Raw genomic sequence first — 14,862 nt, forward strand, 5'->3', positions numbered from 1 at the left:
ACGTAAAACCTAACTAGTTATCTGTGAAGTAGGACGACGACTTTACTTTTTCTGCTGCTAATACCTCTCCCTATACAACCAGCCTTACTTACTGCATTGTCTACTGAACTTTATCTTTACTATTTCACACATTATATTGCTCGTTTGTTTCTCTCAGTATTGTGCCATTGAAGCACCAGTAAATACAGTAGATTTGCACTATTAACAAATGCATGATAAAAAGACAATGCAATAGCACTTAGTCTGAAGTTCACACGAGTGAAAAGGTCTATTTCCACTCGCCCTGTATCATGTGACAGCCACCAGCCAATCACAAATGTATATACCTATATTATGTTATTTCTTGCACATGCTCAGTATGAGATGGTGACTCAAAACGTGTAAATATAAAAAGACTGTGCACATTTTGTTACTGGAAGTAAATTGGAAAGTTGTTTAAAATCACTGCTCTATGTGAATCATTAAAGTTTAATTTTGACTTGAGGGTCCCTTTAAGTTTACAATTATCCTTTGGGGTTTTGCATCCTAAATGAATCATTTTGCACTTTGTGGTATATTTTAGATCCCAATCATTTGGCCAATCTTTCTTTTTTTTCCCAACACAACCGATTTGACCTATCCTTCCTGGATTAACCCTTGTACAATTATTTTTGGCTTCATTTGAGGTCCACTACCAATATAGTACCTGGCTATGGTCATTACAGGTATTGCTTGGTGAAGATCTGAATTTTCATACTGTACGCCACCATAATGACGCTCACGTATTGCTGCACTTCGTGATAGATCAGTGAAGTTACCAGATTTTTACAGCTGTATAAGGGGCTTCAGGGTAGATCACACACAGAGGTTTTTATACACAATTTAAAAAGTTACAAAAGAAATGACCACATGAATAATAAAGAGCAAAGTATCATGTGCACTAACCCTAAGTGCAGAATACAGCTGTCAAAAAGCCGGCAACATCACTTATCTATAAATATTCACTGCGCCTGTCAGAGTGCAGAAATACCTAAGCTCCAACATGTCAGGGCCCAGTATAAAGATGCCGAGCTTCAGCAGCCGGCATCTGTAAGGGGTTTAATAAGGCAGAAGCTTTGAAGATAGCTGCAGGCACATGAGAAGAAAAAAACATGATGTGTAGTTACCGTGACCAACATTTTAATGTCCCTTTAAAGGGACATGACACCCACAATTTTTCTTTCATGATTTAGAAAGAGAATGCATTTTTATACATCTTTCTAATTAACTTCTATTATCTAATTTGTGTTATTCTCTTGATATTCTTTGCTGAAAAGCATATCTAGATATGCTCAGTAGCTGCTGATTGGTTGCTGCACATAGAAGCCTCATGTGATTGGCTCACCCATGTGCATTGCTTTTTCTTCAAATAAGGATATCTAAAAAATGAAGCAAAATAAATAATAGAAGTAAATTGTAATGTTGTTTAAATTTGTATGTTCTATCTGAATCATGAAAGAAAGATTTTGGGTTTAGTGTCCCTTTAAGTATTTGAGTCTTGTCCAAGGCTATGCAGTTTATGAATTTCTTTAAAAGGGACCTTGTACACTAGATTTGTAACAATGTATAGTTTAAATTATTTTTAAATAACATTGTGCTGATTTTCAAACTCCTAACCAAGCCCCAAAGTTTTAGATGTATACTGATGTCTACAGACTCCTGGTTGTATAATGCTTCTTTTCATATGTGGGGAAGGGAGAGCGTCTGCTCTTCTTGATTTTCCAACCCCTTTCAGTTGGTGTCACAGCCTAAACCCCATCAACAGTGCTAAACTAGGAGCTTCTAAGTAAGTTTTTAAAAAGTTTTTTTTCTGGATTTGTGCATAATATTCTCTATAGTAGTGTCTGTTACATGCAGTTATATACAAATTGATGTATACTGTCCCTTTAATGTTTCAGACAGTGCTAAAATGTTTCCTAATCTTCATATACAGCCCAACTCTGTTCTATCACTCTGGTTGTATAGTTAACAAAATCAACTAGATTAGTTAGAAATTATCAGTCTGCTAATGATTATGTAAGTTGTTTGATATCATTTAAGACTTTTCCTATTAAGTCTTCCAATTGATGAAATCAGACTAACAGGCCTGTAATGACCAGGTTTTTGTCTACTTCCCCTTTACGAAGATGTTTCAGATACAATTTTTAATAATCTCTATCACAGATGGAGATTCAGCATTTTGCCACGCTATGTAAAAATCTTTGTCACAACCGTGATAAAGGCACTACAAGAGGGCATATCTTAATATATTAAAACATAAAAAAAACAACAAAAAAAAAAAAAAAATTATTTCATGGACCATCAGGACACTTACATTTTTTCAGGTCCACTTCGGATATGTTGATGTTGAGGTAGGCAAACGTCTTCACAGGGTTTCCTAAAAAAGCAAAAACATGTTATAAGCGTTGTGAAGAGAAAGCAGCAGTGGTAATACAAGATAAACACGGTGCAAGCAAACAGTTTCCATAAAAGTTTTATATCTATAAAATCCGGACATACTACTGGAGTAGACAAAGCTAGTCACTGTCATTTTGGTAGTAAAACTTGCATTGTTCTGCAGTATCGTATCTCTGCTGAGGCAAATTAGGGATATATATCTAGCAGGGTTTGACTTGTGCACTTCTAGTTCTAAGAATAAAAAAAAAATCCACAATTTTCAATTTACAAAAAAGGTAAAAAATAAATAAAGTATATTGCTAAGTTTATTTCACTGGAAACAAAACATTGTCCAGCAATTCTGATATATAAACATGAGCTTTTATTTCTTAACAGTCCCAGTAATATGTTTCTTTTAGGGTAATTATGGTATGATAAAATTTTGAAGTGCACCAATAAGGATTGATTTTACCTTTTTTAAAGAGGCTAAATAGACATGCACACTAAGCCATGACTATGGCTACGTGCTGAAACGCGTAGGCTTTACCCTTATCTGACATCTTTTGATGTGGTTAGCTCCTTGTTACCTTTTTAACCGATGAAATAAAAGCTAATTGTTTTAGGTATCAGAATCACTAGACAATCTTTTGTTTCCATTGACTCATCAAGCCACAACCTCCAGCTGATTCATGACAGAGCCGTTAAACACACTAAGGGAAACAAACGCCTGTGATTGGTTGAGGAGTGACACATGGGAGCCGAGCTACCAAACAGACATGGATCAGAGACGCTGAACGGGTCAGCATGATCAAGACACATAGTTCCTACCTGGATTGCGGTGAGTGAATTTATACCATATGCTGAACACCAGGGCACAGGCGACGCACTTGGTGAGTGCAGTCTAAGGACCGGAATCCGAAAGTTGTCACACCGGGACGTCTTGGATATGCGAGTCCTTGTTGATAATTCTTTGAACGTGTTGGTATCCTCGGGTTGTTGCGCTGCTGAGTGGATCAGGGGAGGAACCTACTTGGGCTGCTATGAGCAAGCCATCCTTATATCCAGAGCAGCATGTCAATTCAGAGGGATTGCCACAGTTAATTTGTTGTCTTCCTTTATTTATTTTTTTAAAATATATTTATTTTTTACTTTTTTTCCAGATCCCCAAGACTTATACCATTGGAAAGGTTAGGCGATTACCTTTTCCAATGGTGGGTCTTGGGGGTCTGTAGATGCTTAGATGCCTGAGATACAAACTTCTAAGCAGCATGCCCCCATTTCCCTATATTGTCCATTGTTAATTTTAAATAAAGTTGCGAAGTGACATCATCACGTCATTGCACGTGACGTCACCGTGCGAATCGTGACGCCCCAGCGATGCCTCTCACTATTCAGGCCAGATCACCAGAGTGGGAGTAGGTGGGAGTCGTCATTAGCACTCAAAGGATTAAAATCCCTTTAAGCACAGCGGAAAACCCCCCCAACAACAACAACTAAATATATATAAAACTGTCATTTTGTGAGTAAAAACATGCAGTGTGCTGCTGTAAGGAATTGTATTTATTTTTACAACCCTATAAAAAAAGCTCTGGCTAAAATACCAAGAGACAATTAGCACAATCTGAATAAAGATGTGAATCGGCGTCATTTGACAAAAACTAGATATAAAAATATAAAATGTCGCAGCCTACACAAATAAAACAACAAACACGTCATGCTACTAGTGTTTAGAGGAACATGCACATAAAGTCTCTGCTCCTTACCTTGCTCATCTTTCCTGGAGATGAGATCTACGCCATCAACATTTCCAAATTTCCCAAACCTCTCTTTCAATTCTGTTTCAGTAACTGTAGGACCAATCCCACCGACATACAGGCGTCTTTTTGAGGCTTCCATGATCAGCAGAATGGACGGTCTCAAGCATCAATCTGAAGTCTTTCTACGGAAGAATACAAAATAATTGTATGTTATTGGTTAAAAAGCTGAATATGCCACAGTTTGATTGCAAGCATCTTAAAGTGACGATCCAGTCGAAATTAGATTACACACAGGTGCATTTCAGTTTCATTAGCAAAAATTCTTCTAGAAAAAGCTATAACGGTTTACAGAGTGTCTAAGTATTCTCAGTGCACCAGCATTTTAAACACAGCACTTGCATCTTATAGTAATGACTCAATATGCATAATTGCTGACATGATACAAAGCCCCACTGGATCCTTGAGAAGCTGCAATATTTAAATAGCTAGTGCACGGTTTTACATGCATGTGCAAAGAAAATGCTAACACTAAAACAGTGATAGCTTTTACTAGAAACATTTACAGTATATATATATTGACATAAATATGTGCATTTTAAATTTGCATACAATGTCGTTTTAAATGTAATCTATACTATAATCGCGTTTAGCCAGTTGCACATCCTCAAAGGAATGTTGGCTGCGCAAGGCAGCCAAAAGAATGTTGGCTGCGCGTGCAGCCAAAAGAATCCACCTGGATGCAGCGTAGGCAAACCCAAAGCCTTAAAATAAAATTTTTAAAAAAACGCAACCGCCCGCACGAAACAACAAAACAAACTAACCGCCCGCACGAAGTATAACTAAACCTAACCTCCCGCACAAAGTATTAACACATAAACCGCAAACCCCCACATTGCAAAATAATAAAGTAATTAACCCCTAATCCGCAAATAACATAATTAAAATATTAACCCCTAAACCGCCAACCCTCCACATCGCAATAAACCTAATTAACCTATTAACCCCTAAACTGCCAAACCCCCACATTGCAATAAACCGAACGGTGAGTACCTATTTGAGGCTTAGTGTTTGGCTTTTTTTTTTTTTAGATTAGGGTTTTTTGGGCTGGAAAAGAGCCGATTGCACTTTTAAGGGCAGTAAAAGAGCTAAATGCCCATACAAATGCCCCTTTAGGAGCAATGGGTAGTTTAGTTTTTTTTTTTAGTGTTAGTTTTTTTTTTATTTTGGGGGGTTTTATTGTTAGGGGGTAATTGGTCATTTGTTTAGGTAAAAGAGCTGTTTAACTTAGGACAATGCCCTACAAAAGCCCTTTTTTAAAAAAAATACGTTTTTTTTATTGAGGTTGTGCGCATTATACAGCATGAATGAAACATCATAAAACACAAATAACAATAAGAAAGTAAAGCTTTCAAGTAGCATTTCATAAGAGTAGAGCATCACAATGGGTAGTTGCGAGTAAATATCTGGAACCTATATTTTATATTATTTTCTATGGTTGATTCCTCTTTTGACATGAGAGATCACTCTCGGGCCTATGGAGACTAATATAATCTAGGGGAGGAAATTGGCTTTTGAAATGGTCGCTTTTGGACCTAGGTATTTAAAGGTGGGGGGGAGATCAGCAGTCAAAAGCAGCTGTGAAGGTAGGGAGGGGGCCTGGGCCTTTATAAACTAGTAATACATTACTCAATATTAGAAGCAGGATGGAGTATTGTCCCTTAAGAATCCAAAAGAGAAGGTACATGTATATTCAGAACCATGACTATCTATATAGGTAATGGGTAATTATAAGGAGGTGACAAATAGGATAGAGAGTTATTAATATATCATATTTCTTAGAGATAGGGAGTCTTTAACGTGAAGAGTATGATGAAATCTGTAATTTAGAAACAGCTGGGGGTTACTAATAAGAACTATTTCCACTAAATGTTAGAGGTGACTCCGTCAACCACCTGCTCAGGACAAACTAGGGTAAATATTAGTATGCATTGACTTCTGGCTAGGAGCAAAAAGTAAAAAAGAGTTAGCTATGAGCATGTACATCAAAACTGAAATATCATTGGACCTTAATAACTTCACTGGTAATTAGAAGCAGGGTGGACTATAGAGAGTAGAGTCTAGAGTTATAAGAGTTTTAAGTTGCTTTGTTTAAAAAAAAAAAAAAAAAAAGTGTATCGTACCTTTATACTATACCTACACACAAATTAAATGTAAATCATAAACATATCTAATGCCAATTATAGGAGATATATGGGGCAGCAATACATAACATGAAGTAAATGAGACTCATATCTAAGTCGGTACAGCTAGTGCATGTCTAAAATGCTAAAGTCGGTGTGCAATATAGTGTGAACCTTTTAACCAACAACTGCAGTAATACCTAGTAAGGAGAGACTGCGGGTGGCATTGCAAATTACTCCTTATGAAAGGTCGTGGGAGAGATGAGGATGTAAAGAAGTGCAAGCTAACTGCCCACCCCAGAGACAGAACTTTTTTTCACTTTCTGCAATGAAATTGTTTTAGTAAAAAATTTTCTGCAGGTCATTTTTAAATAAAATTGTAAATTTGTCAGTTACACTAAAGCACCAGATCAATTGCAATGTGTTGGTTAACTGGATAATAAAGCAATATTTAAAGTTGTATAATCTAGTGCAGTAGTTGAAAATTGCATTACAAATTAGTTACAGGCATAAAAAGTAATTGTAAAATGTCTCTTGAATTAATTTGTTTCCTTTTCTCTTAGTCTAACACAGAAATGTAGTAATTAAAAAGGTGCATTGCTAATACGAACCTCTTACATTCAGAGGAAAACAGCTTTGCAGACTGTGAAAAGCTAGGGAACGAGATTGCAAAAATCTCAGAGCCAGACAACAATCAATGCACTGCTGCTTTGCAGCACTACTGCATATTTGACTGTTGTCTTCAAACAGCACTTTTTTCTGGATGCACTGTGTTAAGGAAAACTTATACAATGCAGCCAGAGAACAGCTCTGTTTAAAAAGAACAGCCTAATGTGGAGCAGCACTAAAAAGTTAAAGTGCTAACAATTGCTGTTCTTTCTGCAGACATGCTGCATTTTCTGCGATGACATCTCAGATCACTCTATGTTCTGCCTTGGGGCTGCCCACTGGTTCAGAGTTAAAATGTGACTGTGGTCAGGTCCAACAGCTAGATCTGAGAATGCAAGATAGTTGATCTGGGTTGACATCAGTGTACCCAATCATGATATCCCAATGTATGTGTCGACTGTGGTTCCCACGAGGTGGTTATATATATAGGGAATTTTATGTCTAACATATGTGTTAGGAGACTGTGTATGTGTTCACTATACAGTTATAACATCTGTATCAGGAAACTAGTAAGTACACAGCATTATACAAAAAGATACAATATTAAAGGGATACTAAACCCATTTTTTTCAGATAGAGCATGAGATTTTAAGCACCTTTCTAATTTACTCCATATTATAAATTTTTCTTTGTTCTCATGCTATCTTGATTTAAAAAAAAAAAAAAAAAAAAAAAAAAAAAAAAAAGTACTGTAAGCTTTAGAGCCGGACCATTTTTTGTTCAGCCCCTGGGTAGCACTTGCTGATTTGTGGCTAAATGTATCAAACCAATCAGCAAGCGCTACCCAGGTGCTGAACTAAAAATGGGCCGGCACCTAACCTTTCATTACTGCTTTTTCAAATCAAGATAACATGAGAACAAAGAAAAAATTATAATAGAAGTAAATTAGAAGGTTGCTTAAAATTGTATGCTCTATCTGAATTATACAAATAACAATAAGGGTAGATGGCGCTAAAAAGCAATTGGGTAATTAAATAGTGGTATATAGTGAGGGATAATTCTCAAAACTCTCTTCTAAATTTAGACTATATCTAGATAGTCACAATTTTCCAACAAACTGATTCCCACTCTGTAGTTCAATCAAATCTATAACAACTTTTATTATCAGTATTTTTGAACAATTTTGCTCTAATAGACCAACTTGTACAGTAAAATTTCTTCAAGCTTTCATAATGCAAATAAATCTAAAATCATATATATTAACTGACTGTCAGCTTTAAAACATCTTAAAAGGTTTGATAGACACAATATCTCTAAAATTCTTGCTACAGTCACTGCTTCATTTCTATGCAGTTAGAAAACACAGCTCTAATGCTTCAAATGTAAAACATATTCACAGTGATAAATGACAGCTCTTTAATTTTTTATTTTTTTTTGCCTGCAGGCTGTAACGTTTTTTCAGATAGTACAGTCTTTCCTTTGTATGCTGTTTTCACAGACAATTGATGGAGGTGCTTTTAAGTTGCAAATTACAGTCTCTGCTTCTATTAGCAATTGGTGTGGGTGTATTTCTTTAAAAAACTTTGTGCTCTGAGACAAGGTGATAATACAGTTCAGAGTATAATAAAATATTGGTTCTTGTGATTTATGGGAGGTAGCTCCCTTACGCTTAATCTATTTCAGCCTCTTTGTGTTCAGATGATTTCTCACCTCTTTGGCTGCCGTCTGCAGGAAACTTTAGGTGTATATACACTCTCACCTGCTTTTGGCTTTTCTTTCCGGCTGGTCTTCTGCCGCTGAGACACGCTGTGCACTGCGCGTCTCAGTCTGCTGGAAAACTTTGTGTGGTTCTTCACTTGCGCAAGCCTTACTTACCACAATCAGACTCCCATCCAAGGAATGAAGATGCAAAAGTTGCTCTGCTCTTAAGTACCAAGTACGCAGAGTTTCTCCTTTCAAGTGTCTTTCTGTTACCTCTCACAGCAGCTTGCATACAATCCTTTCTACGCGTTTCACCCTTTCACTCAGGGCTTTTTCAAGATGCTGTATGCTGCTTGTTGCTCTCCTTAAATACACCTCAAACACACCTGTAATTGCTAAGTTCACTCCTCCTTTGACCTGGAAGTCTTTCAACAGTTAAAGTGTGATCTTTGTATATAATCATATACCGCTGTCTTTGTGCTTTTTATTTATACCAGGCTGTTAATTATTCATTCTAAATTGATATAAGACTCATAAAATAGATAAAAATGTTAACATATTAGTTGTCAACCTAGTTTTGAAGCATATAAAAATTGAATCTCTAAATTAAAGTTTCCTAAAAATTATGATCTATCCAGGTATTGAACCCTTGTCTCCAAGGTCTGAGGATGCAGAGTTCCCTCTGAGCTATAATTGCTCTTATACTTATTATGATCTTTTATTCATTAGATCTGATTATTTTTGTTTTGTATACCCTAATGTTTTATTAGGCCTAATGTGATTAGCTTCCTTATTTTATTTGTTCTAATACATAAAAAATATATATAAAAATATTTTTCATAAACGATAGGTAGTTCTTATTTGGGATTGAACATGGGTCTCCTCCTTCCTAAGTTTACATGGCTACCTCCATACCATAAACTCCTTCTCATTCTCTCTCTCTTTTCTAGGTGTCCTTATCTTATATGATTTTCTTCCTTTTTATTTTTGCTTCCTTCTAACTATAGAGACTTCTCCTCAAATATTTTATTTAGTTCTTTTGTTATCCCTAAGTTGATGAAATAAGCTGATGTCTGTTTGAGAATGGGGAGACTTTTTATTTGTTCAAACTTCTTTTACATTAAAAATGGGCTTATGTCTAACTCAGAATTTAGACCATTGGGATATAAGGTGTCAAAATTGTAAATTATCTCTGCTTCTTTTTTGAGTAGGAGATTTTCAAAGTTCCCTCCTCTCCAGCTCACTTTTACTTTACATAGACCCCAAAATTGTAGATCATTTACATTATTTTTATGGACTGTCCTAAAGTGCTGATACAAATGGGTTTCTAATTTTCCTTTTTCAATATGCCGGAGGTGCTCCCGTATTCTGTCTCGTAACATTCTTGACGTTTCACCTATGTAGACTAGATTACAGGAGCACTGTAGCATATATATTACACCTTTGGTGCTGCACCTTATTGTATCCTTTATTTTAAAATCAATTTTTGTTCCAGGCACGATATTTTTCTTTTTCGTGTTATGTTTGCACAACTTGCAGGATATACATGGATAAAATCCACTTATCTCTCTTCCCCATAAATCTTTCTCTTTACTTTTTACATTTGTCCTCTTATACTCACTAGGGGCAAGTAATGATTTTAAATTTTTTGCCCTTTTATAAACTATTTTCGGATAAGGAGGTAATTTGTCCCCTACTATAGGATCATTTTTGATTATGTGCCAATGTTTTCTCAAAATGTTTCTTATTGTATGATGATCGTCATTATATTGTGTAATAAAAGCCACATCAAAATCTTCCTTCTTACCCCTATTCCTGGTTTTATATGTGAGTAAAGAGTTCCTATCTGTATCCCTTGCTCTCGTAACCGCTTTTTTCACAATATCTTTCTTATAGCCCCTTTCATTAAATTTTTCTTCTAATTTTTCAATTTGTGTCTCAAAATCACTCAACTTTGTGCAGTTTTTTCTGATTCGCAGACATTGCCCCACTGGTATGTTATTTTTCCATCTGTTTAAATAGCTACTTGAGGCATGAATATAATTGTTGGAGTTAAAGTGTGTTTTTGTGACTACATTATTATCCTCCACTCTTATGTCTAAATCCAAAAAAGTAATTTGCACTTTACTAATTTGATAGGTGAAACTTAAACCTCTATCATTATGGTTCATCATTTCAAATATATTTATTAATGATTCTTCACTTACATTCCAGACAATTATAATATTGTCAATATACCTCTTGAATAGCACGAGGTTCGCACCAAGCTCTGAAAATTGGAGAAATCTATTCTCCCAATCTCCCATAAATAAATTTGCGTAACTCGGTGCAAACCTCGTGCCCATTGCGGTTCCTTCTATCTGTAGATAATATTGAGAATCGAATGAAAAAAAGTTGTGCTCTAAAATGAACCTTATGCTTTCAACAAGAAATTCTCTTTGTTCTTTACAGATGTCTTTATCTTTCTTTAGGAATCCCTCTACTGCCTCTATTTCTAAATTGTGATTTATATTTGTGTACAGGGAGACCACATCGCAAGTGGCCAATAGATAATTCTCATCCCATTTTAAGTCTTCAAAAATCTTCAGAACACTGGTAGAGTCTTTCAAGTATGAATTTAAATTTATCACGTACTTTTGGAGGAATTTATCTACATACTCTGATAGATTGGCAGTGAGGGATCCTATCCCCGACACGATGGGTCTTCCTGGTGGATTTAATGGATTTTTGTGTACTTTCGGCAAGTAGTAGAATATAGGTATAACTGGAAACTGTGGTTTTACATATAAATACTCTTTTTCTGTTAATATACCTTTCTCTTTGCCTTTGTCTAGAATCTTACTTAGTTTTTCTAGGTACTTTTTCGTTGGGTCTAATTTTAATTTTCTATATGTCTTTTTATCATTTAATAATTTCTCTGCTTCTTCTCTGTATTTGTCACTATCTAGAATTACGATTCCTCTACCCTTGCAGCCATTTTAATAGTAATATCTTCACACTAAATCTATAAAACCTATCTGAATTATGAAAGAAAAAAAAATGGGGTTAGTATCCCTTTAATGTTCCATATGAAACACTGAGGATCTGACCATTAGCTACATATTAAAAAGATAAATATATACAATAAGGAGTCCTTTACAGAGTCCACATGCAAATGCAGATATACTATGCACCCTAGGAACATCTCTCCATCTAGCCTATGCCAGCTCTGTTTAGATCTGACCTGCTGTGGAATAAGTCCCGTTCTTTATTGAGGTTTTTGATGAAAACTAAAGAAAGATCTCTGTAGTTCCTTTTAGTAAGTCGTCTTGGGACAGATGTCAAGATCACTTCCCACTTATATGATCGCTCTGGGGCGATGTGGTTCTTGAAAAGTCCCCAATATCCTGTCCAGGAGCTGGCCGCATCTCCTGACCAGGGCACTAAGGGTGAGAAGGAAAATTTCAGATCTCCATCTGGAATTGAAGTGGGTAGCTGGGGGCTCGAAGCACGCTCCATAATTGGAGTTCACTCAAGGTCGGACAACAGAATTGGGCTCAATCTCCAGATTTGCAGCACTGTTGTAAAGAAAGCATGTAGGTAAGATGGATTATGTGCCTCTAAACTTCCTCCCAAACTTTCTCTCTTAACCGATCCCAGAATCCGCCCAGGCTCTTCGGATCTATAGTTTAAAGGTCCATTTTATAGTGGTGTAGTTCTCCAATGATTCAGTGGTGTCATGCTTAGTTGGTAGTGGTTGTCGGGCGTCATCTTCTGTGTAGGCCCCTTTGGTGGAAGCTGTGAGATCAGTAAACCCTATATCCATCTTACGGTCAAGGTCTCGTAATAATGCTAATATAGAAGATCGGAACTACACCATCCTGCTATTTGAACCAATCAAGTAGGCCTGTGACACCCGGCGAACTGGGGGGGTTGTGAAGAGAGAAAAAAAAAAAAGAAAGACAGTTACAGGCCATCTCCTAATTCGGCTAGATATGTCGCGTAGTGTTCTATGTGCTATAATCCTTCTAGGACCACACTCCACCGGTAGAAAATATTAGTATAGCACAATCTTGAGTCTCAATTGAGAGACTGTGTAGCTTGAGTAGTCGATGAAGGATGTTGTAGGCTCAAGTAAAAGGTGGCGGCCTAATATCGTAGCTGACTAATTCAGGTCCTGGGGGATCTTATGCTTAAATCTCTGTGAATCTCAGTTCTAGAAGATGAGTAGTAGTGGGATCTTATAAGTAAAGGATAAGATCAAAGCTGCATCCAAAAGTAATTTATATATTAGAATAGCCCCAGGAGCTTCATAAGATGCGACTGATCATGGCCGCTTTTAGCCACTCCCCTACAAAAGCCCTTTTAAGGGCTATTGGTAGTTTAGTATTAGATTAGGGGGTGTTTTTATTTTTGAGGGGATTTTTTTATAGGGGTATTAGTTTAGGTTTAAATTTTTTATTTAGGATAGCTTTGTTTATTTTTTTCTGTACTTTGTATTTTTTTTTTTTTTTTAAATAGACTGCACTCTGGGCAGGCTCATCGCCTAGTTTACAATAAATATGCTTTATGATTATCAATGACACATTAAAATGAACATGCACAGCTTTCTTTGTAAAGAAATTAATTTTATGATTGTATTCAAATGGTTAAATAATGGGTAGCAAATTATACTTTTCATTGGACCATCAAAAATATTCATAGCTAAATAATGGCATATGGTAAAAAATAAAATCAAAATATATATATTTAAGAAAAGGACATTTAAAATGGCAGCTCTAAGATTTAAAAAAATTGTGTTTGCTCAGGGGTTAAAGGACCAGTCAATAAAATAGATTTGCATAATCAACAAATGCATGATAAGAAAACAATGCAATAGCACTTAGTCTGAACTTCAAATGAGTAGGAGATTTTTTTTAAAATAAATTGCAAAGTTATGTCTATTTCCACTCCCCCTGTACCATGTGACAGCCATCAGCCAATCACAAATGCATATACGTATATGCTGTGAATTCTTGCACATGCTCAGCAGGAGTTGGTGACTCAAAAAGTGTAAATATAAAAAGACTGTGCACATTTTGTTAATGGAAGTAAATTGGAATGTTGTTTAAAATAACATGCTCTATCTGAATCATGAAGTTTAATTTTGACTTGAGTGTCCCTTTAAAGTGATGGCAAACTTTAAATGTTTTCAAATCAGGTCCGCAATCTAAGCGATATATGACAGGGACTTTAATTGATCACTTCTAATGAAGACGCTCTGTAACTTACTTTTTAATTTAGCCTTGCTATTCTAATACCCCACGCTCCAGCTGCTAACTTCAAAACTCATTTTTCGTGAGCAAAAGGTTCGAACTGTTCTCCAAATGGTGCTCTAGGCAGACAGCACTTTTTTTGTAGCTAAAGTGGAAGCAGCCATGTTTGTAAAGGACTGACACTTTAATAGTGCATGTGTGTGAATCAAGAGAGCAAAGAAAAATAGATAAGTACATCTAATTGCAGAAATTGTACTGCGAGTTACTGTAACCAAAGAATTCAAAGTAAATTACCTATGTAGTGATGAAGTCCCTATTTTGCTATTTATTTTAAAGGCTTTTGCAGGTAGCCATTGTGACAACCACACTGTAATGGTCTATTGTAAGAAAGGAACTGAATTAATTTGGTAAATTATTGTAAAAATCAATTACCTGTATAGTTTTGGCACACTAAAGTTTTAATTACTATTCTGTATATTACTGGCATACAGAGGGTAATTTGTAATTTATCTTTACATTACTGGTAGTCGTAGAAAAGAAGGTGCCTACCAACATTCCCTGTGTCACTCTTTGGTCATCTATCATTTTAAAATAGGAAAATTAGCAACCAATGTGCATCTGTAAAGACAACCACTGACAGGAGCCCTTTAATATATGAAGAATTAAATTACACAAAAAGAAGGCAAAATAAAGTACATATTTCTTATGCACAGTTAAATATTTTATTGGGTGAATAAAATTTGGGGTTAATGTCCCTTTAAGGTTGGGAACCCTTGCAGGTACCCCTGTCATAGACATTAACCACATTCTCAAGTTTCCTGTACTTCTGCAAGCAAATACTAGTTATACATTGTGAGTTACATTTATACAGCTTGCAGCGGTCCACCATTGTTAGTACAGTTTTGCAAAATGTGTGGCTAAAATATGACACACTGGTATCTGACACACACATGCCTCTAGGACTTACAGCTGTTATCTGATGCAGCA

General features: G+C 35.9%; 1 protein-coding gene across 1 annotated transcript in view; it reads right to left on the bottom strand.

Moving 5' to 3' along the window:
• NOL8 (nucleolar protein 8) overlaps window positions 1–14,862 on the bottom strand; it is a 64,201-nt gene that overhangs the window by 48,924 nt on the left and 415 nt on the right. Inside the window, exons 2-3 of the mRNA XM_053721178.1 lie at window positions 4,158–4,333; window positions 2,333–2,395 (exon numbers count right to left, since the gene is read on the bottom strand). Coding sequence (XP_053577153.1) covers window positions 2,333–2,395; window positions 4,158–4,290 — 196 coding nt within the window. The 5' untranslated portion in view covers window positions 4,291–4,333. The remainder of the gene's footprint in view (window positions 1–2,332; window positions 2,396–4,157; window positions 4,334–14,862) is intronic.

The sequence above is a fragment of the Bombina bombina genome, chromosome 7 (genome assembly GCF_027579735.1).
Source record: "Bombina bombina isolate aBomBom1 chromosome 7, aBomBom1.pri, whole genome shotgun sequence".
Classification (NCBI taxonomy): Eukaryota; Metazoa; Chordata; class Amphibia; order Anura; family Bombinatoridae; genus Bombina; species Bombina bombina.